Source organism: Oncorhynchus mykiss, chromosome 9, assembly GCF_013265735.2.
Source record: "Oncorhynchus mykiss isolate Arlee chromosome 9, USDA_OmykA_1.1, whole genome shotgun sequence".
NCBI lineage: Eukaryota > Metazoa > Chordata > Actinopteri > Salmoniformes > Salmonidae > Oncorhynchus > Oncorhynchus mykiss.
In genome coordinates, this window is record NC_048573.1 from 79,065,071 (window position 1) to 79,088,973 (window position 23,903).

General features: G+C 44.2%; 1 protein-coding gene across 2 annotated transcripts in view; it reads right to left on the reverse strand.

Annotated features, from left to right (window-relative positions):
• LOC110532860 (constitutive coactivator of PPAR-gamma-like protein 2) overlaps positions 1-23,903 on the reverse strand; it is a 52,187-nt gene that overhangs the window by 22,078 nt on the left and 6,206 nt on the right. For both annotated transcript variants that reach the window (XM_036989151.1, XM_036989152.1), the window contains exons 2-7: positions 13,683-13,929; positions 11,696-11,778; positions 10,784-10,912; positions 7,296-7,398; positions 7,071-7,144; positions 399-655 (exon numbers count right to left, since the gene is read on the reverse strand). In XM_036989151.1, coding sequence (XP_036845046.1) covers positions 399-655; positions 7,071-7,144; positions 7,296-7,398; positions 10,784-10,912; positions 11,696-11,778; positions 13,683-13,929 — 893 coding nt within the window. The remainder of the gene's footprint in view (positions 1-398; positions 656-7,070; positions 7,145-7,295; positions 7,399-10,783; positions 10,913-11,695; positions 11,779-13,682; positions 13,930-23,903) is intronic.

Sequence of the window (23,903 nt, forward strand, 5' to 3'; positions counted from 1 at the left end):
CTGTGTGTGTGACTGTGTGTGTGTATCACTGTGTGTGTGTGTGTGTGTGTTTGTATCACGGTGTGTGTGTGTGTGTATCACTGTGTGTGTGTGTGTGTATCACTGTGTGTGTGACTGTGTGTGTGTGACTGTGTGTGTGTGTGTGTTTGTATCACGGTGTGTGTGTGTCACTGTGTTTGTGTGTGTGTGTGCGTGTGTCACTGTGTGTGTGTGACTGTGTGTGTGTGCGTGTGTGTCACTGTGTGTGTGTGACTGTGTGTGTGTGTGTGTGTGGTGTGTGTGTGACTGTGCGTGTGTCACTGTGTGTGTGTGACTGTGTGTGTGTGCGTGTGTGTCACTGTGTGTGTGTGACTGTGTGTGTGTGTGTGTGTGTGTGTGTGTGTGTGTGTGTATCTTACTTGCTGCTGTCGTTTGGTTCATCTCCATCAGAAGATGATGAAGGAGACGGGGAGGGACCAGAGGGAGCGGCCGCATGGTGATTAGGTAATCTACTTCCTCCCTGGTCATATGGAGCTGACCAATCGGTGAAGGCCATTTTCCCTGGCAGTGAATCGTTGCAGTCCTGCAGGGGAGGTGGGGGGTTCTGGAACAGAGGGGTGTTGCCTGGTCCGTACGGAGCATTCTGATAGGGTGGCTTTACACCCTGGAGGGGGTACTGGGGAGGGAGAGAGAGAGAGAGAATGTTAGAACTACAACAAGCTGGAATACAGCCATTGTTGCTGGTTAAGTGATAGCAAGAGTCAACTGAGTCAATACAAAAGAGCCAGCTGCTGTACTACTGAGTCAAGAGGAGAACCAGCTAATGTACTGCTGAGTCAATACAAGAGGAGAGACAGCTGAGTCAATACAAGAGAGGAGCCAGCTACTGTACTGCTGAGTCAATAGAAGAGGAGAACCAGCTACTGTGCTGCTGAGTCAATACAAGAGGAGAGACAGCTACTGTACTGCTGAGTCAATACAAGAGGAGAGACAGCTACTGTACTGAGTCAATACAAGAGGAGCGACAGCTACTGTACTGCTGAGTCAATACAAGAGGAGAGACAGCTACTGTACTGCTGAGTCAATACAAGAGGAGAGACAGCTGAGTCAATACAAGAGGAGAGCCAGCTACTGTACTGCTGAGTCAATACAAGAGGACAACCAGCTACTGTACTGCTGAGTCAATACAAGAGGAGAACCAGCGACTGTACTGCTGAGTCAATAGAAGAGGAGAACCAGCTACTGTGATGCTGAGTCAATACAAGAGGAGAGACAGCTACTGTACTGCTGAGTCAATACAAGAGGAGAGACAGCTACTGTACTGAGTCAATACAAGAGGAGAGACAGCTACTGTACTGCTGAGTCAATACAAGAGGAGAGACAGCTACTGTACTGAGTCAATACAAGAGGAGAGACAGCTACTGTACTGAGTCAATACAAGAGGAGAGACAGCTACTGTACTGAGTCAATACAAGAGTAATCAAAACAACTCCATAAAGTTTTGGGACACTAAAGTCCATGGAGAATAAGAGCACCTCCTCCCAGCTGCCCACTGCACTGAGGCTAGGTAACACTGTCACCACCAATAAATCCACGATAAACGAGAATTTCAATAAGCATTGCTCTATGGATAGCCATGCTTTCCTCCTGGCTTCCCCAACCCTGGCTACCCCAACCCCAGCCAACCGCTCCGCACCCCCCGCAGCTACTACCCAAGCCTCCCCAGCTTCTCCTTCACCCAAATCCAGATAGCAGATGTTCTGAAAGAGCTGCAAAACTTGGACCCCTACAAATAAGCTGGGCTAGACAATCTGGACCCTCTTTCTAAAATGATCCACCGCCCTTGTTGCAACCCCTATTACCAGTATGTTCAACCTCTTTCGTATCGTCCTCGATCCCTAAAGATTGGAAAGCTGCCGCGGTCATCCCCCTCTCAAAGGGGGTGACACCCTCGACCCAAACTGTTACAGACCTATATCCATCCTGCCCTGCCTTTCTAAAGTCTTTGAAAGCCAAGTTAATAAACAGATCACTGACCATTTAGAATCCCACCGTACCTTCTCCGCTATGCAATCCGGTTTCCGAGCTGGTCACGGGTGCACCTCAGCCACGCTCAAGGTCCTAAACGATATCATAACCGCCAGTACACTGTGCAGCTGTCTTCATCGACCTGGCCAAGGCCTTCGACTCTGTCAATCACCGTATTCTCATCGGCAGACTCAAGAGCCTTGGTTTCTCTAATGACCGCCTCGTCTGGTTCACCAACTACGCCACCAAACATACCCTCGTAAAACTGACTATCCTACCAATCCTCGACTTCGGCGATATCATTTACAAAATAGCTTCTAATATTCTACTCAGCAAACTGGATGCAGTCTATCACAGTGCCATCCGTTGTCACCAAAGCCCCATATACCACCCACCACTGCGACCTGTATGCTCTAGTCGGCTGGCCCTCGCTACATATTCGTCGCCAGAACCACTGGCTCCAGGTCATCTATAAGTCTTTGCTAGGTAAAGCTCCGCCTTAGCTCACTGGTCACGATAACAACACCCACTCGTAGCACGCGCTCCAGGAGGTATATCTCACTGGTCATCCCCAAAGCCAACACCTCCTTTGGCCGCCTTTCCTTCCAGTTCTGTGCTGCCAATGACTGGAACAAATTGCAAAAATCGCTGAACCTGGAGACTCATATTTCCCCTCACCAACTTTAAACATCAGCTATCTGAACAGCTAACAGATCACTGCAGCTGTAAATAGCCCACCCAATCCACCCAATTGTGTTATTGACTGTATGTTTGTTTACTCCATGTGTAACTCTGTGTTGTTGTTTGTGTCTCACTCCCTTGCTTTATCTTGGCCAGGTCACAGTTGTAAATGAGAACTTGTTCTCAACTGGCCTACCTGGTTAAATAAAGATGTAAAAAAGAGGAGATCCAGCTACTGTACAGCCGTGGCCAAAGGTTTTGAGAATGACACAAATATTAATTTCCAAAGTTTGCTGCTTCAGTGCATCTAAATATTTTTGTCAGATGTTACTATGGAATACTGAAGTATAATTACAAGCATTTCATAAGTGTCAAAGGCGTTTAATGACAATTACAAGAAGTTGATGCAAAGAGTCGATATTTACAGTGTTACAGTTCTTATTTAATACCTCTGCAATCCGCCCTGGCATGCTGTTAATTAACTTCTGGGCCACATGGCAGCCCATTCTTGCATAATCAATGCTTGGAGTTTGTGGGTCTTTGCTTGTCCATCTGCCTTTTGAGGATTGACCACAAGTTCACAATGGGATTAAGGTCTGGGGAGTTTCCTGAACATGGACCCAAAATATTAATGTTTTGATGTATTTTGATGTTTGGATGAAAAACGTACCCAAATGAAACTGCCTATTTCTCAGGCCCAGAAGTTAGAATATGCATATAATTGGCAGATTAGGATAGAAAACACACTCAAGTTTCCAAAACTGTCAAAATATTGTCTGTGAGTATAACAGAACTGAAATTGCAGGCAAAAACCTGAGGAAAATCCAACCAGGAAGTGCAGTTATTTTGAAACCTCTCTGTTCCATTGCATGCCTTCCCTCCATTTAAAGGGATATCAACCACATTCCTTTCCCTGTGGCTTCCACATGCTGTGGACAGTCTTTCGACATAGTTTCAGCCTTTTATTCTGAAAAATGAGCGACAATGGGCTGCCATCAGTCAGGATGTGGCCCAGAAGTATGCCAGGGCGGATTACAGAGGTATTAAATAAGAAGGGTCAACACTGCCTGTGCCAACAGCTTGGAGCAGATATTTTCTCTCTCCCCTATTGAAAAAGCTACCGTCCAGATAAAAACAACCTGAGGATTGATTATAAAAAACGTTTGACATGTTTCTACGAACTTTACAGAAACTATTTGGAATTTGTCTGCCCGTCGTGACCTGCACGAGCCTGTGGAATACTAAACAAAACGTGCCAACCAAATGACGGTTTTTGGATATAAAAATAATCTTTATCGAACAAAAGGAACATTTATTGTTTAACTGGGAGTCTCGTGAATGCAAACATCCGAAGATCAAAGGTAAGCGATTCATTTGATTGCTTTTCTGACTTTCGTGACCAATCTACTTTGCTGCTAGCTGTTTGTAATGTTTTGTCTGCTGAGAGAGATGTCCTTACATAAACACTTGGTTTGCTTTCGCTGTAAAGCTTTTTTGAAATCTGACACGCCAGGTGGATTAACAACGTAACAAGCTATGTTATGCTATATTGCACTTGTGATTTCATGAAAATGAAATATTTTTAGTAATTTAATTTGAATTTGGCGCTCTGCAATTCAGCAGATGTTGACGAAAATGATCTCGCTAACGGGTGCGCCAAGAAGATAATTATCAGTTTTGCCTTATGGTGCTCCATTATGCTGGAAAAGGGATTGATAAGTTGCTCTCGGAGGATGTGTTGGTACCATTCTTTATTCATGGCATAAGCAAAATTGTGAGTGAGCCCACTCCCTTGGCTGAGAAGCAACCCCCAAACATGGTCTCAGGATGCTTTACTGTTGGCATGACACATGACGCTGATGGTAGTGCTCACCTTGTCTTCTCCGGACAAGTTTTTTTCCAGATGCCCCCAACAATCGGAAAGGGGATTCATCAGAGAAAATCACTTTACCCCAGTCCTCAGCAGTCCAAACCCTGTACCTTTTGCAGAATATCAGTCTGTCGCTGATGTTTGTCCTGGAGAGAAGAGAGAAGTGTCTTCTTTGCTGCCCTTCATGACACCAGAACATCCTCCAAAAGTCTTCACCTTGCAGATGCACTCACACCTGCCTTCTGCCATTCCTGAGCAAGTTCTGTACTGGTGGTGCCCCGATCCCACAGCTGAATCAACTTTAGGAGACGGTCCTGGCGCTTGCTGGACTTTTTTGGGCACCCTGAAGCCTTCTTCACAACAATTGAACCGCTCTCCTTTAAGTTATTGATGATCCAATAAACAGTTGATTCAGGTGCAATCTTACTGGCAGCAATATCCTTGCCTGTGAAGCCCTTCTTGTGCAAAGCAATGATGACGGCACATGCTTCTTTGCAGGTAACCATGGTTGACAGAAGATTAACAATTATTCCAAGCACCACCCTCCTCCTTTTGAAACTTCCAGTCTGTTATTCGAACTCAATCAGCATGACAGAGTGATCTCCAGCCTTGTCAACACTCACACCTGTGTTAACGAGAGAATCACTGACATGTCAGCTGGTCCTTTTGTGGCAGGGCTGAAATGCAGTGGAAATGTTTTTGGGGGATTCAGTTCATTTGCATGGCAAAGAGGGACTTTGCAATTCATCTGATCACTCTCCATAACATTCTGGAGTATATGCAAATTGCCATCATACAAACTGAGGGAGCTGACTGTGAAAATGAATATGTGTGTCATTCTCAAAACTTTTGGCCACGACTGTACTGCTGAGTCAATACAAGAGGAGAGACTGCTAGTGTACTACTGAGACAATACAAGAGGAAAGACAGCTACTGTACTACTGAGACAATACAAGAGGAGAGGCAGCTAATGTACTACTGAGACACAACAAGAGAACCAGCGAGAGGTCGACCGATTGATTTTTCAACGCCAATACCGGTTATTGGAGGAACAAAAATAGCCGATACCGGTTAATCGGCCGATTAATTAAATGTATTTGTAATAATGACAATTACAACAATACTAACACTTATTTGAACTTAATATAATACATCAATAAAATCAATTTAGCCTCAAATAAATAATGAAACATGTTCAATTTGGTTTAAATAATGCAAAAACAAAGTGTTGGAGAAGAAAGTAAAAGTGCAATATGTGCCATGTAAAAAAGCTAACGTTTAAGTTCCTTGCTCAGAACGAGAACATATGAAAGCTGGTGGTTCCTTTTAACATGAGTCTTCAATATTCCCAGGTAAGAAGTTTTAGGTTGTAGATATAGGAATTATAGGACTATTTCCCTCTATACCATTTGTATTTCATTAACCTTTGACTATTGGATGTTCTTATAGGCACTTTAGTATTGCCAGTGTAACAGTATAGCTTCCGTCCCTCTCCTTGCCCCTACCTGGCTCGAACCAGGAACACATCGACAACAGCCACCCTCGAAGCATCGTTACCCATCGCTCCACAAAAGCGGAGCAAGGGGAACAACTACTCCAAGTCTCAGAGCGAGTGACGTCACCGATTGAAAAGCTATTAGCGCGCACCGAGCCAGGCGGCCCAAACTGCTGCATATACCCTGACTATATTGCAAGAGAAGTCACACAATTTCCCTAGTTAAAATAAATGTATGTTAGCAGGCAATATTAACTAAATATGCAGGTTTAAAAATATATACTTGTGTATTTATTTTAAGAAAGGCATTGATGTTTATGGTTAGGTACACGTTGGAGCAACGACAGTCCTTTTTCGCGAATACGCACCGCATCGATTATATGCAACGCAGGACATGCTAGATAAACTAGTAATATCATCAACCATTGATTAATTGTTTTTTTTATAAGACAGTTTAATGCTAGCTAGCAACTTACCTTGGCTTCTTACTGCATTTGCGTAAAAGGCAGGCTCCTCGTGGAGTGCAATGTAAGGCAGGTGGTTAGAGCGCTGCAAGATTGAATCCCTGAGCTGACATGGTAGAAATCTGTCGTTCTGCCCCTGAACAAGGCAGTTAACCCACCATTCCTAGGCCGTCATTGAAAATATGAATGTGTTCTTAACTGACTTGCCTAGTTAAATGAAGGTGTCCAAAAATACAGATTTCCGATTAATTAGGGCCGTTTTCATAACAATCGGCCATTCCGATTAAATCAGTCGACCTCTAGAACCAGCTACTGTACCACAGTCAAGACAAGACCCAGCTACTGTACTACTGAGCCAATACAAGAGGAGAACCAGCTACTGTACTGCTGAGTCAATACAAGAGGAGAACCAGCTACTGTACTGCTGAGTCAATACAAGAGGAGAGACAGCTACTGTACTGCTTAGTCAGTACAAGAGAACCAGCTACTGTACTACTGAGCCAAGAAGCTTAGGAGGTAATAACTAGCTACATCAGAGGCATGTGACTCCTACCTGGGTCTTTACAGTCTGCATCGCCCCCATGTGGCCAGGAGGTCCACCAAACGGCGCCGGCCCAAACCCTGGCACTACACACAGACAGAGAAATAAATTACTTGTCCAATTTAGCAGGTCTAACAAGTATTTAAGAAAAAGCTTTAGCCAATCGTGCTTGTGTCACTGACTACAAGAGATACTGTATGACGGAAAACGGCCTTCGCCAAATGCGGGGTTACTCACAGAGGTAGGGGGAGGTTCCCATGGAGAGTGGGCGGGGTTTAGAGGCAGCTGAGAAATACTCCACAGCTCTCTTAAAACGCTGCACCTTGTCCTCCATACGAGACTAGAGGGAGACAAATATATATTTATTTAACCTTTAAACAGGGATCCACATTGAGATTAAACATATATTTTACAAGAGAGCCCTGTACACATTACAATAAAAACAGAATATTAAAACATACACGTGTATAAAACAATAGAATTCAGCTCAATAAAAAAATTAACATTTAATAAAAGCAATCCCATTCAACTACATAGAGGTCCTCAATCAATAATGTAAACTGCCTGAGTGGTACCAGCACATCTAAGTGCAGTGAACTCTGCAGATTGTTCCACAAGTTAGAAGCAATAAAAACAAAATGCAGATTTTCCCAAATCTGTAGAGACTGGAGAGATCTCTAATGTTATCTATTCCTGTGAATGGGTTATTTTGATATGAAAAAAAAACATCTTGGATCTTAGCTTCTTAGTCAGATTATTTATATGTGTTATGAAGGACAACTTGTCCTTGTCAACATGGCCTGAGTTCTGTCACTGAGATAATTCAGATTTAACCCCATCTATCAAGATGGCCTGAGTTCTGTCACTAAGATAATTCAGATTTACCCCCATCTACCAAGATGGCCTGAGTTTAGTCACTAAGATAATTCAGATTTAACCCCATCTATCAACATGGCCTGAGTTCTGTCACTGAGATAATTCAGATTTAACCCCATCTATCAAGATGGCCTGAGTTCTGTCACTAAGATAATTCAGATTTAACCCCATCTATCAAGATGGCCTGAGTTCTGTCACTAAGATGATTCAGATTTAACCCCATCTATCAACATGGCCTGAGTTCTGTCACTAAGATAATTCAGATTTAACCCCATCTATCAACATGGCCTGAGTTCTGTCACTGAGATAATTCAGATTTAACCCCATCTATCAAGATGGCCTGAGTGATGTCACTGAGATAATTCAGAAACCATAAAAAGGCTGTACAGTGGCAAGTAAAAGTGTGTGAACCCTTTGGAAACCCTAACCCTAACCCTTTGGAAACCCTAACCCTAACCCTTTGGAAACCCTAACCCTAACCCTTTGGAAACCCTAAACCTTTGGAAACCCTAACCCTTTGGAAACCCTAACCCTTTGGAAACCCTAACCCTAACCCTTTGGAAACCCTAACCCTAACCATTTGGAAACCCTAACCCTAACCCTTTGGAAACCCTAACCGTAACCCTTTGGAAACCCTAACCCTAACCCTTTGGAAACCCTAACCCTAACCCTTTGGAATTACCTGGATTTCTGCATAAATTGGTCATGAAATTAGATCTGATCTTCATCTGGGTCACAACAGTAGACAAAGAGTCTGCTTAAACTAATAACACAAACTATTGTCTATGTTGAATACATAATTTAAACATTCAGTGTAGGTTGGAAAAAGTATGTGAACCCCTAGGCTAATGACTTCTCCAAAAGCTAATTGGAGTCAGGAGTCAGCTAACCTGGAGCCCAATCAATGAGACGAGATTGGAGATGTTGGTTAAAGTTGCCTTGCCCTATTAAAATACACTCACAACATTTCGGTTTGCTATTCACAAGAAGCATTGCCTGATGTGAACCATGCCTCGAACAAAAGAGATCACAGAAGACCTACGATTAATAATTGTTGACTTGCATAAAGCTGGAAAGGGTTACAAAAGTATCTCTAAAAGCCTTGATGTTCATCAGTCCAAGGTAAGACACATGGTCTGTAAAGAAAGATCAGAAAGATCAGCACTGTTGCTACTCTCCCTAGGAGTGGCCATCCTGAAAAGATGACTGCAAGAGCACAGCGCAGAATGCTCTATGAGGTTAAGAAGAATCCTAGAGTGTCAGCTAAAGACTTACAGAAATCTCTGGAACATGCTAACATCTCTGACGAGTCTACGGAACACACAACACTATGTGTGGAGAAAAAGAGGCACAGCACACCAACATCAAAACCTCATCCCAGCTGTAAAGTACGGTGGAGGGAGCATCATGGTTTGGGGCTGCTTTGCTACCTCTGGGCCTGGACAGCTTGCTATCATCGACAGAAAAATTCATTCCCAAGATTATCAAGACATTTTGCAGGAGAATGTAAGGCTATCTGTCCGCCAATTGAAGCTCAACAGAAGTTGGGTGATGCAACAGGACAACGACCCAAAACACAGAAGTAAATCAACAACAGAATGGCTTCAACAGAAGAAAATACGCCTTCTGGAGTGGCCCAGTCAGTCCTGACCTCAACCCGATTGAGATACTGAGGGATGACCTCAAGAGAGCGGTTCACACCAGACTTCCCAAAAAATGTCTGAACTGAAACAGTTTTGTAAAGAGTAATGGTCCAAAATTCCTCCTGACTGTTGTGCAGGTCTGATCCACAACTACAGAAAACATTTGTTTGAGGTTATTGCTGCTAAAGGAGGGTCAACCACTTATTAAATCCAAGGGTTCACATACTTTTTCCACCCTGCACCGTTTGCACGGTTTGTTCAATAAGGAGATGAAAACGTATAATTGTTTGTGTGTTATTAGTTTAAGCAGAATGTGTTTGTCTATTGTTGTGACCTTGATGAAGACCAGATCAAAGGTTTCAAATACTGTTTCTTGCCACTGTGTATCCCAGGACTACTCTTGATCATTTCTTCATCAAAACAGAACGATCAACAGTGTCGAACGCCTTTGACAGGTCAATGAACAAGGCAGCACTATGGGGTCAATTTCACGCCATATGTATTGAATTAAAAATGAAATAAATTGTGAACATGAAAAATACATTTGAGAATGTAAACATATAAATGTATAGAACTGTTAATAAAAATGAGACATCAAAACCCCAAAAAGCGAGAGCAAAACTATGACAAATGATTTTTAAAAAATATTTGAAAATGAATGCAAAAATAATTTTCGGCTAAACTTTCCCAGCAACCAATCGTATTGAATTCATTTAGCCTACGCTCTTGCCCGCATGCACTACCTTTTGGTTACTCATACCTTTGCTTTCGACGTCTGTTTCTTTGCTTTCACAGAGTCTTTTCGATCTTGAGTTTTGGCATTATTTTTCCATGAAGGGTTTAGGGGGAGGCGTAGACAATGAGTCTCCTTTGGTCTGCTAGTTTTGCAGTGACGGTTCGCCTTAACCCAATCAATGAACATGATAGACAGGCTTTTTTTCTATTGCCTACTGAAGTCGAGGGTCTGACGTCACCACTAGGCTCCAAACATTCCCCCCTGTGCCCGCATGCTCTGAACATGGCGAAGCAGTTACCAACACCTGCGCAGAACATTGTGCAACGGGCAAATCACATATTTACTTACGTAGTTAGAAGGGTCAGAGCCAGTGACACCTCAAATCATTGATTGGGTTAAGACAACTGTCACTCCAAACTAAAGGGGGGGGGGGGCGAGAGAAAGAGAGAGAACTAGTGGTGTGTGTGTACCTGTGACTGTTTGAAGACGTCTCTGGCGATAACATCGAGGTTCCCCAGGTCTTTAATGGAGGAGACGTACTCTGACACCGCCTTGATAACCACCTCACAGGGAGGCAGCACCAACTGGTGGGCACGCACCTAGAGGGTTAGAGGTCAGGGGTTAGAGGTCAGACACCGCCTTGTTAACCACCTCACAGGGAGGAAGCACCAACTAGTGGGCACGCACCCAGAGGGTTAGAGATCAGGGGTTAGAGGTCAGACACCACCTTGTTAACCACCTCACAGGGAGGAAGCACCAACTAGTGGGCACGCACCTAGAGGGTTAGAGGTCAGACATCGCCTTGTTAACCACCTCACAGGGAGGCACCACCAACTAGTAGGCACGCACCCAGAGGGTTAGAGATCAGGGGTTAGAGGTCAGACACCACCTTGTTAACCACCTCACAGGGAGGAAGCACCAACTAGTGGGCACGCACCTAGAGGGTTAGAGGTCAGGGGTTAGAGGTCAGAGGTCAGAGGTCAGACACCGCCTTGTTAACCACCTCACAGGGAGGCACCACCAACTGGTGGGCACGCACCAAGAGGTCAGAGGTTATAGATGATGGGCCAGGCAGCAGGGGTATAGCTTAATGTTATGGTTTAGAAGTAAATAGAAGAGATCATCAGGGTCAGGGGACAGAGGTTATAGATGATGGGCCAGACAGCAGGGGGTATAGCTTAATGTTATGGTTTAGAAGTAAATAGAAGAGATCGTCAGGATTAAAGGTCAGAGGTTATACCTTGAGTGAGGCCAGGGGGTGTTCTGGTCCTAAAAGGCTCCAGTGGAAGGTTTAAAGGTCAGAGGTTATACCTTGAGTGAGGCCAGGGGGTGTTCTGGTCCTAAAAGGCTCCAGTGGAAGGTTTAAAGGTCAGAGGTTATACCTTGAGTGAGGCCAGGGGGTGTTCTGGTCCTAAAAGGCTCCAGTGGAAGGCAGCCAGGTCCTCATCAGGGAGAATATGGTTCCCTACGGGGGGGGGGAAGAGGGAGAGAAAGTTCAGTTGTGTGTGTTTGAGCAAAATTCCAAATGCCTGTATGGCAAGAATAAAGGTTTTAATGAACGTTTGTCAGCTTGTTCTGGTGATTGTATTTTTGGTCTCTTTCGCTCCTCTGTGCATTTCCCCATTTACACCAGTGATCTGTAAATAATGACAAGATGCACGTCTCCTCCATAACAATAGGAGTCGTCCCAAAGGCAGGAAGGCAGGCGACAAGCTGAGGTCCAAAATAAACCCATAGAAACGCATTGGCCTTAACTTGGACACATTTTATCTTTGCCTTTTCCTCTATGGTTTACACACGCCAAGCCCCTCCCCCCGCCTCTCGCACCAAGCCCCTCCCCCCGCCTCTCGCGCCAAGCCCCTCCCCCCGCCTAACAAGCCAAGCCCCTCCCCCTGCCTAACACGCCAAGCCCCTCCCCCTGACTAACACATCACATTTAACAAAACAAACATTGAAATACTGTTTTAGGAGGTAAAGTAAAAACCCAAAGCAGTAAACAGCCGTACCTTAGTGTGAAAGGGCGAAATCGTGCCCGATTGCAGATCCTAGGGCTTCCACTAGATGTCAGTCTTTAGAGTTTGACTGGTTTTTGGAAAAATGAGCCAGAAATTGTAGTTTTTTTAGGTGGCTCCCATTTTGACTGTAGTGTTTCCAAGCGCGTGAATGAGAGCACGTTCTTTGGTATTTTTCTCCGGTAAAGACAATAACTATTCTCCGTCTTAAATTGTATCATTTATTTGCATATTAGGGTACCTAAGGTTTGATTATAAACGTTGATTGACTTGTTTGGATAAGTTTAGTGGTAACGTTTGGGATTCATTTTGAATGTATTAGGAGGGATCCCAAGTGGATTATTGATTGAAGCGCATTATGCATGCGTGTGCTGGGCGCTGTCCTCAGATAATCGCATGGTTTGCTTTCGCCATAAAGCCTTTCTGACACGGCGGCTGGATTAACAACAAGTTAAGCTTTATTTTGATGTATTGCACTTGTGATTTCATGAAAGTTTCATATTTATAGTAATTTAATTTTGGCACTGCAATTTCACCAGAAGTTTTTGCTAGCGTCCCACTGATCCGCAAGAAGTTAATATTTGGAAAGTTTAGAAATAAATATAGTAGGTCTAGTCTGTAGAAAGCTGATGGGATCCTCCTCTTTTTAATAGAGGCCATCACTCTGTTTTCTCACACAATAGCATAGCCTATAGAAATATTGCCCAACATGAGCTCATGGGCTCTCATGAAGTGTGTGATTAGTGTTTGATTAGATTTTAAATTACATTTGCATTGATGTCAGAGTGATTAGAGGGACAATAGAGTGCTGAGTACCAGGCAGTTAGCAAGTTTGGTAGGCTACTAATGACAATCAGCAGCATCAGAGCTTAGAGAAGCCTAATTACAGTGAATAAATGGTCATGTGGAATTTGACTAGTCATGACTCGTGACCACCGGAGGTAATATGGTCACCGTAACAGCCCTACTCGTTGGTGCTGCATGTTCCTCACTGTTTATAGACCGGACACATTTTGCATTGAGTTTTTCCGTATGCTAATTTGTAACATTGCAGAAAAATGTAAAACCTTGAAGAAAAACCACATTGTGTTTATCCAGCAGTGTGTTCTATACACACAATCAGCATACATCGATCAGCATATTTTGATGGGGCTTAAAATCTGCGATGTCCAAGCTATCCTCCTGCAATATCTACTATAATAATCTGGTCCCTCTGGAGTTCTGCCCAAGCAAGGCATTTGATTAGTTTGACATGTTGCGAGGAGTCACTGATTTACAGCAGGTTACCACACCTATTTAGCTATTTTTCTACCATGGACTTACCCAGGCTTCAAGTTTTGGGTAATTAGGTACCTACCCAGCAGTGCAGTGAAGCAGGGCAGGTGTTGTGTCTTCAGACCAAGCTGTCTGGCTGCTTCAGAGAGCAGGTATTGGTGGGTGGTCAGGTTCTTGCCGTTCCAGGACAGTTTGAGGGCATGCGAGGAGAAGTAGGCGGGCACGTTGCAGAGGGCAAACTCTGAGTCCTGGGCGATCAGGCCGCAGAAACCAAAGTCCCTGTAGAGGGACAGCACCTCCTGGTGGTGGTCCTCCAATGTCTGGACAACCTGGATAATACAACAGAACATTACACACCTTAACCCTTCACCCTGACAGTAGTAGTGAATCCGGAGGTCAGTCAGTCTTCAGTCCAGTAGAGATTCTACAGATATCACATGCTGAGTTTAGCATTAGTCTCTCGGTATCAGAGGCTATAAATTATGTTTCATAGGTACACTGGTATACATGTTTAAATTGATTGAGATATAGAATTCATTCAGGCCCAATATTCTATATCGCAATCAATTAAAACATATAGAATTCATACAGGCCCAATATTCTATATCGCAATCAATTAAAACATATAGAATTCATACAGGCCCAATATTCTACATGTATGTCTGTATGAATTCTATGCTCAATGCTCAATGTTTTTTTTGCGATGGGAAGTAATAGTTGTACATTCAGATTGTAAAATGCTTAATGTTTATGTATTCTTATGATTACGATCTACTGGCTTATTATGTGAGTTTATGGACTGCTTATCCTTTAGTTTAACATCCTGCTGTGTGTGACTGCTGTCTGTCCATCAGCCCTATGCAGTGGAGTAGTGGTGCTTCAACAAGCACAGCACTTACACAAATTACTGATTGGCTGAGAGAAATTGATACGAAGATTGTGGGGGCTGTCTTGTTAGACTTCAGTGCAGCTTTTGACATCATCGATAAGTCTGCTGCTGGAAAAACGTATATTTGTTATGGCTTTTGTACTGTATGTGGTAGTAGTGGAGTAGGGGCCTGAGGGCACACAATGTATTGTAATGTTTTTAAAATTGTATAAACTTCCTTAATTTTGCTGGACCCAAGGAAGAATAGCTTCTGCCTTGGCAGGAACTAATAGGGATCCATAATAAACACCAGGAAGAGTAGCTTCTGCCTCGACAGGAACTAATAGGGATCCATAATAAACACCAGGAAGAGTAGCTTCTGCCTCGACAGGAACTAATAGGCATCCATAATAAACCCCAGGAAGAGGAGCTGCTGCCTTGGCAGGAACTAATGGGGATCCATAATAAACCCCAGGAAGAGTAGCTGCTGCCTTGGCAGGAACTAATGGGGATCCATAATTAATACAAATCTGCCAAATATGTGTATGCGACCAAAAACATTTAATTTGACTTCGATATTGGGATGATTGAGTTGATGTGTGCCATAAGCAGCCTTTCAAAGCACTTCATGACTACAGATGTGAGTGCTACAGGGCAGTAGTCATTCTGGCAGGTAGCCTTAGAGTTCTTGGGAGCAGAAATGATGACTAGCTTGAGATGTGTGGGAATTACAGACTGAATGATTGTGAATATGCCTGCCAGCTGTTTTTTTGCTGGAATAACATCCGGCCACACGGTGTTGACCTGATTAAAAACCTCACGTCAGCCTCAGAGCGAAATCACCCAGTCTCCTTGTCGTAGCCTCAGAGTTGTCTGCGATAGCTTTGTCTTTTAGTTTAGCACCAGCCTCTGTGTTAATTAAGGGCTTTTGATTAAGGAAGCAGCGAAACTTCACTGTGGGGACAACGTCGCCGATGCATTTCCTAATGAAACTGGTCACCGAGGTGGTTTGCTCGTCTCTGCTATCGGCAGAGTCCAGGGAACATATTCCAGTTAGCGCTAGCAAAGCAGCCTTGTAGCATAGCTTCCAATTAGGATGACAATTTCTCAACAGAGCGCGTCACGGGTACTTCCTGTTTGAGCTTCTGCTTGTAGACAGGAAACAGGAGTATAGAGTCATGATCTGATTTGCCGAAGGGGGGAGGCATTATACAGTGGCAAGATAAAGTATGAGAACCCTTTGGAAACCCTAACCCTTTGGAAACCCTAACCCTAACCCTTTGGAAACCCTAAACCTTTGGAAACCCTAACCCTAACCCTTTGGAAACCCTAACCCTAACCCTTTGGAAACCCTAACCCTAACCCTTTGGAAACCCTAACCCTTTGGAAACCCTAACCCTAACCCTTTGGAATTACCTGGATTTCTACATAAATTGGTCATCAAATTTGATCTGACCTTCATCTAAGTCACAAGAATAGACAAACATAGCGTGCTTAAACTAATAATAGAAATGGTATTTTTCTTGTCTATATTGAATATATAATTTAAAAAATTCACAGCGTAGTTTGGAAAAATGTATGTGAACCCCCTAGGCTAATGACTTCACCAAAAGGTAATTGGAGTCAGCTAACCTGAGTTGAATCAATGAGACAAGATTGGCGATGTTGGTTAGAGCTGCCCTGCCCTATTAAAAAAATAATGTGAGTTTCCTATTCACAAGAAACATTGCCTGATGTGAACCACACCTCAAACAAAAGAGATCACAGAAGACCTAAGATTAAGAAATGTTGACTTGCATAATGCTGGAAAGAGTTACAAAAGTATATCTAAAAGCCTTGATGTTCAGTCATAAGACAAATTGTCTATAAATTGAGAAAGTTCAGCACTGTTGCTACTCTCCCTAGGAGTGGCCATCCTGAAAAGATGACTGCAAGAGCACAGCGCAGAATGCTCTATGAGGTTAAGAAGAATCCTAGAGTGTCAGCTAAAGACTTACAGAAATCTCTGGAACATGCTAACATCTCTGACGAGTCTACGATACGTAAAACACTAAAAAAGAATGGTGTTCATGGGAGGACACCATGGAAGAAGCCACTGCTGTCCAAAAAAAACATTGCTGCATGTCTGAAGTTTGCAAAAGAGCATCTGGATGTTCCACATCGCTACTGGCAAAATATTCTGTGGACAGATTAAACTACAGTTGAGTTGTTTGGAAGGAACACACAACACCATGTGTGGAGAAAAAAAGGCACAGCACACCAACATCAAAACCTCATCCCAACTGTAAAGTATGGTGGAGGGAGCATCATGGATTGGGGCTGCTTTGCTACCTCAGGGCCAGGACAGCTTGCTATCATCGACAGAAAAATGAATTCCTAAGATTATCAAGACATTTTGCAGGAGAATGTAAGGCTATCTGTCCGCCAATTGAAGCTCAACAGAAGTTGGGTGATGCAACAGGACAACAACCCAAAACACAGAAGTAAATCAACAGAATGGATTCAACAGAATACCCCTTCTGGAGTGGCCCAGTCAGTACTGACCTCAACCCGATTGAGATGCTATTACTTGACTTCAAGAGAGCAGTTCACACCAGACTTCCCAAAAAATGTTTGAACTGAAACAGTTTTGTAAAGAGGAATGGTCCAAAATTCCTCCTGACTGTTGTGCAGGTCTGAACCACAACTACAGAAAACATTTGTTTGAGGTTATTGCTGCTAAAGGAGGGTCAACCAGTTATTGAATCCAAGGGTTCATATATTTCTTCCACACTGCACTATGAATGTTTAAATTAAGTATTCAATATAGACAAGACAAATAAAATCATCTGTGTGTTGTTAGTTTAATAAGCAGACTGTGTTTGTCTATTGTTGTGACTTAGATGAAGATCAGATCAAATTTTATGACCAATTTATGCAGAAATCCAGGTATTTCCAAAGGGTTCACATACTTTTTCTTGCTACTGTATGCTTGTGGGTAGAGCAACAGTGGTCTAGGACTTCATTGCCCCGAGTGACGAAGGAGACGTGTTGATGGAAGTTGGGAAACAATGAAACCTCCAGGTCCATACTGAGTTTATCAGGAAGAGTATAGGAGATGTTGTTCCCACTGTGACTATTAAAACCTATCCTAACCAGAAACCGTGGATAGATGGCAGCATTCACGCAAAACTGAAAGCGCAAACCACTACATTGAACCATGGGAACATGGCAGAATACAAACAGTGTAGTTATTCCCTCCATAAGGCAATCAAACAGGCAAAACATCAGTGTAGAGAATGTAGCAATTCAACAGCTCAGACACAAGACCTATGTGGCAGGGTCTACAGACAATCACAGATTACAAAGGGAGAACCAGCTACATTGCGGCCACCTGGACAATTGAAACACCTTCGCCTGCTTTGAGGATAACACACTGCCACCGAAGTGACCCGCTACCAAGGACTGTGGGCTCTCCTTCTCCGTGGCCGACGAGAGTAACACATTTAACCTCTTGAAGCTAGGGGGCACTATTTTTATGTTTGGAAAAAATACGTTCCCAAAGTAAACTGCCTATTTCTCAGGACCAGATGCTAGAATATACATATAATTGACAGAATAGGATAGAAAACACTCTAAAGTTTCCAAAACTGTCAAAATATTGTATGTGAGTATAACAGAACTGATATTGCAGGCGAAACCCTGAGAAAAATCAAACCAGGAAGTGGCTTCTATTTTGAAAACTCCATGTTCCATAGCCTCCCATTGCTCCATTTAAAGGGATATCAACCAGATTATTTTTCCTATCGCTTCCTCAGGATGTCAGTCTTCAGACATAGTTTCAGGCTTTTATTTTGAAGAATGAGCGTGAACATAAGTGGATAGGTGGGGGCTCTCAGAGTGAGTTGTGCGCAAAAGAGAAAGGCGGCCATTGTTACTCCGGGGCCTAGTGAAAAGCCAACTGTCCCGGTTGATATATTATCGAATAGATATTTGAAAAACACCCTGAGGATTGATTATAAAAAACGTCTGACATGTTTCTGTGGACATTATGGATATAATTTGGAATTTTTGTCTGCGTTGTCGTGACCGCTCTTTCCGGTGGATTCTTGGGCATAACGCACCAAACTAACAGAGGTATTTGGATATAAAAAATATCTTTGTGGAACAAAAGGAACATTTGTTGTCTAACTGGGAGTCTCGTGAGTGAAAACATCCGAAGATCAAAGGTAAACGATTAATTTGATTGCTTTTTTGATTTTCCTGACCAAGTTACCCGATGCTAAGTGTACTTATTGTTTTGTCGAGCGATCGATAGACTTACACAAACGCTTGTATTGCTTTCGTTGTAAAGCATAATTTCAAAATCTGAGACGACAGGTGGATTAACAAAAGGCTAAACTGTGTTTTGCAATATTGCACTTGTGATTTCATGAATATGAATATTTTCTAGTAATATTATATGACTGTGGCGCTATGCTATTCAGCGTTGCTGATGACAATTATACTGGATCCGGGATGGGTATTTCAGAGGTTAAGCTTGTTAACCCTCGCAAGGCTGCCGGCCCAGGCGGCATCCCTTTCCGCGTCGTCAGAGCTTGCGCAGAACAGCTGGCTGGAGTGTTTAAGGACATACTCAATCTCTCCCTATCCTAGTCTGCTGTCTCCACATGCTTCAAGACGTCCGCCATTGTTCCTATACCCAAGAAAGGAAAGGTAACTTTACTAAATGGCTATCGACCCATAGCACTCCTGTCATCATGAAGTGCTTTGAGAGGCTTATCAAGGATCATATCACATCTACCTTACCTGACACCCTAGACCCACTTCAATTTGCTTACCGCCTCAATAGATCCACACAACGCAATTGCACACTGCCCTATCCCATCTGGACAAGAGGAATACCTGTGTAAGAATGCTGTTCATTGACTACAGCTCAGCCTTCAACACCATAGTATCCTCCAAGCTCATCATTAAGCTTGGGGCCCTGGGTCTGAACCCCACCTTGTGCAACTGGGTCCAAGACTTCCTGATGGGCCACCCCAAGGTGGTGAAGGTAGGAAACACCACTTTGCTGATCCTCAACACAGGGGCCCCCACAAAGGTGCGTGCTCAGCCCCCTCCTGTACACCCATGACTGCATGGACACACACGCCTCGAACTCAACTTTGCAGACAACAACATTAGTAGGCCTGACTACCCACAACATGTTGTTTCCGGCGCCGACAGAGATGGCCGCCTCGCTTCGCGTTCCTAGGAAACTATGCAGTTTTTTGTTTTTTTACGTGTTATTTCTTACATTAGTACCCCAGGTCATCTTAGGTTTCATTACATACAGTCGAGAAGAACTACTGAATATAAGGTCAGCGTCAACTCACCCTCAGTACGACCAAGAATATGTTTTTCGCGACGCGGACCCTGTGTTCTGCCTTACAAACAGGACAACGGAGTGGATCCTATGCAGCGACCCAAAAAAACGACTCCGAAAGAGAGGGAAACGAGGCGGTCTTCTGGTCAGACTCCGGAGACGGGCACAGCGCGCACCACTCCCTAGCATTCTTCTTGCCAATGTCCAGTCTCTTGACAACAAGGTTGATGAAATCCGAGCAAGGGTAGCATTCCAGAGGGACATCAGAGACTGTAACGTCCTTTGCTTCACTGAAACATGGCTCACTGGAGAGACTCTATCCGAAGCGGTGCAGCCAACGGGTTTCTCCACACATCGCGCTGACAGAAACAAACATCTTTCTGGTAAGAAGAGGGGCGGAGGCGTATGCCTCATGGCCAACGTGACATGGTGTGATGAAAGAAACATACAGGAACTCAAATCCTTCTGTTCACCTGATTTAGAATTCCTCACAATCAAATGTAGACCGCATTATCTACCAAGAGAATTCTCTTCGATTATAATCACAGCCGTATATATCCCCCCCCAAGCAGACACATCGATGGCTCTGAACAAACTTTATTTAACTCTCTGCAAACTGGAAACGATTTATCCGGAGGCTGCATTCATTGTAGCTGGGGATTTTAACAAGGCTAATCTGAAAACAAGACTCCCAAAATTTTATCAGCATATTGATTGCGCAATCAGGGGAGGAAAGACCTTGGATCATTGTTACTCTAACTTCCGCGACGCATATAAGGCCCTGCCCCGCCCCTCTTTCGGAAAAGCTGACCACGACTCCATTTTGTTGATCCCTGCCTACAGACAGAAACTAAAACAAGAGGCTCCCACGCTGAGGTCTGTCCAACGCTGGTCCGACCAAGCTGACTCCACACTCCAAGACTGCTTCCATCACGTGGACTGGGAGATATTTCGTATTGCGTCAGATAACAACATTGACAAATACGCTGATTCGGTGTGCGAGTTCATTAGAACGTGCGTTGAAGATGTCGTTCCCATAGCAACGATTAAAACATTCCCTAACCAGAAACCGTGGATTGATGGCAGCATTCGTGTGAAACTGAAAGCGCGAACCACTGCTTTTAATCAGGGCAAGGTGTCTGGTAACATGACCGAATACAAACAGTGCAGCTATTCCCTCCGCAAGGCTATCAAACAAGCTAAGCGCCAGTACAGAGACAAAGTAGAATCTCAATTCAACGGCTCAGACACAAGAGGCATGTGGCAGGGTCTACAGTCAATCACGGACTACAGGAAGAAATCCAGCCCAGTCACGGACCAGGATGTCTTGCTCCCAGGCAGACTAAATAACTTTTTTGCCCGCTTTGAGGACAATACAGTGCCACTGACACGGCCTGCAACGAAAACATGCGGTCTCTCCTTCACTGCAGCCGAGGTGAGTAAGACATTTAAACGTGTTAACCCTCGCAAGGCTGCAGGCCCAGACGGCATCCCCAGCCGCGCCCTCAGAGCATGCGCAGACCAGCTGGCCGGTGTGTTTACGGACATATTCAATCAATCCCTATACCAGTCTGCTGTTCCCACATGCTTCAAGAGGGCCACCATTGTTCCTGTTCCCAAGAAAGCTAAGGTAACTGAGCTAAACGACTACCGCCCCGTAGCACTCACATCCGTCATCATGAAGTGCTTTGAGAGACTAGTCAAGGACCATATCACCTCCACCCTACCTGACACCCTAGACCCACTCCAATTTGCTTACCGCCCAAATAGGTCCACAGACGATGCAATCTCAACCACACTGCACACTGCCCTAACCCATCTGGACAAGAGGAATACCTATGTGAGAATGCTGTTCATCGACTACAGCTCGGCATTCAACACCATAGTACCCTCCAAGCTCGTCATCAAGCTCGAGACCCTGGGTCTCGACCCCGCCCTGTGCAACTGGGTACTGGACTTCCTGACGGGCCGCCCCCAGGTGGTGAGGGTAGGCAACAACATCTCCTCCCCGCTGATCCTCAACACTGGGGCCCCACAAGGGTGCGTTCTGAGCCCTCTCCTGTACTCCCTGTTCACCCACGACTGCGTGGCCACGCACGCCTCCAACTCAATCATCAAGTTTGCGGACGACACAACAGTGGTAGGCTTGATTACCAACAACGACGAGACGGCCTACAGGGAGGAGGTGAGAGCCCTCGGAGTGTGGTGTCAGGAAAATAACCTCACACTCAACGTCAACAAAACTAAGGAGATGATTGTGGACTTCAGGAAACAGCAGAGGGAACACCCCCCTATCCACATCGATGGAACAGTAGTGGAGAGGGTAGCAAGTTTTAAGTTCCTCGGCATACACATCACAGACAAACTGAATTGGTCCACTCACACAGACAGCATCGTGAAGAAGGCGCAGCAGCGCCTCTTCAACCTCAGGAGGCTGAAGAAATTCGGCTTGTCACCAAAAGCACTCACAAACTTCTACAGATGCACAATCGAGAGCATCCTGGCGGGCTGTATCACCGCCTGGTATGGCAACTGCACCGCCCTCAACCGTAAGGCTCTCCAGAGGGTAGTGAGGTCTGCACAACGCATCACCGGGGGCAAACTACCTGCCCTCCAGGACACCTACACCACCCGATGTCACAGGAAGGCCATAAAGATCATCAAGGACATCAACCACTCGAGCCACTGCCTGTTCACCCCGCTATCATCCAGAAGGCGAGGTCAGTACAGGTGCATCAAAGCTGGGACCGAGAGACTGAAAAACAGCTTCTATCTCAAGGCCATCAGACTGTTAAACAGCCACCACTAACACTGAGTGGCTGCTGCCAACACACACACTGACACTGACTCAACTCCAGCCACTTTAATAATGGGAATTGATGGGAAATGATGTAAATATATCACTAGCCACTTTAAACAATGCTACCTTATATAATGTTACTTACCCTACATTATTCATCTCATATGCATACGTATATACTGTACTCTATATCATCGACTGTATCCTTATGTAATACATGTATCACTAGCCACTTTAAACTATGCCACTTTGTTTACATACTCATCTCATTTATACATACTGTACCCGATACCATCTACTGTATCTTGCCTATGCTGCTCTGTACCATCACTCATTCATATATCCTTATGTACATATTCTTTATCCCCTTACACTGTGTACAAGACAGTAGTTTTGGAATTGTTAGTTAGATTACTTGTTATTACTGCATTGTCGGAACTAGAAGCACAAGCATTTCACTACACTCGCATTAACATCTGCTAACCATGTGTATGTGACAAATAAAATTTGATTTGATTTGATTTGATTTGATGAGACAGCCTACAGGGAGTAGGTGAGGGCTCTGGGAGTGTGGTGCCAGGAAAATAACCTCTCATTCAATGTCGACAAAACAAAGGAGCACCCCCCCTATCCACATTGACGGGACCGCAGTGGAGCAGGTGGAAAGCTTCAAGTTCCTCAGCATACACATCACCGACGATCTGAAATGGTCCATGCACACAGACAGTGTGGTGAAGGCGGCGCAACAGCACCTCTTCAACCTCAGGAGGCTGGAGATATTTGGCTTGGCACCTAAAACCCTCATGCACCTAAAACTAGGGATGCACCGATATGGAATTTTTGCACGATACCGATATCTGATATTTTCCTTGCCAAAAACCTGATACCGATATTTACATATTTTGCAGCTTTTTAAGCATTCTAGTACAGTTAAATAGTTTTTACACACCGACAAAAATGTTATTTTGTTGGCATTTACGTAGGTCCCCAATTACCAGTAAAACATAATCAAAACCTATTTCTTTCACATACTTGCTGTGCTGTTTCGTTGTTTATTTGTTCAGTCTCATAAATGTCAAGCAGTGAAGTTTCAGCTGTCTATCCGTGGTCTCTCTTCCTCTGCACTGTCACTGTGTCCGTTTCCATCTTGTCCAGCTGTGTTTAACGTCACGTAAACCCTGTTTCTTGTCTGCATCGAAGTAGCGGTCCTTGTACCTGGCATCGAGCATGGTGGCGACACAGTAGCGGTCCTTGTACCTAGCATCTAGCATGGTGGCGACACAGTAGC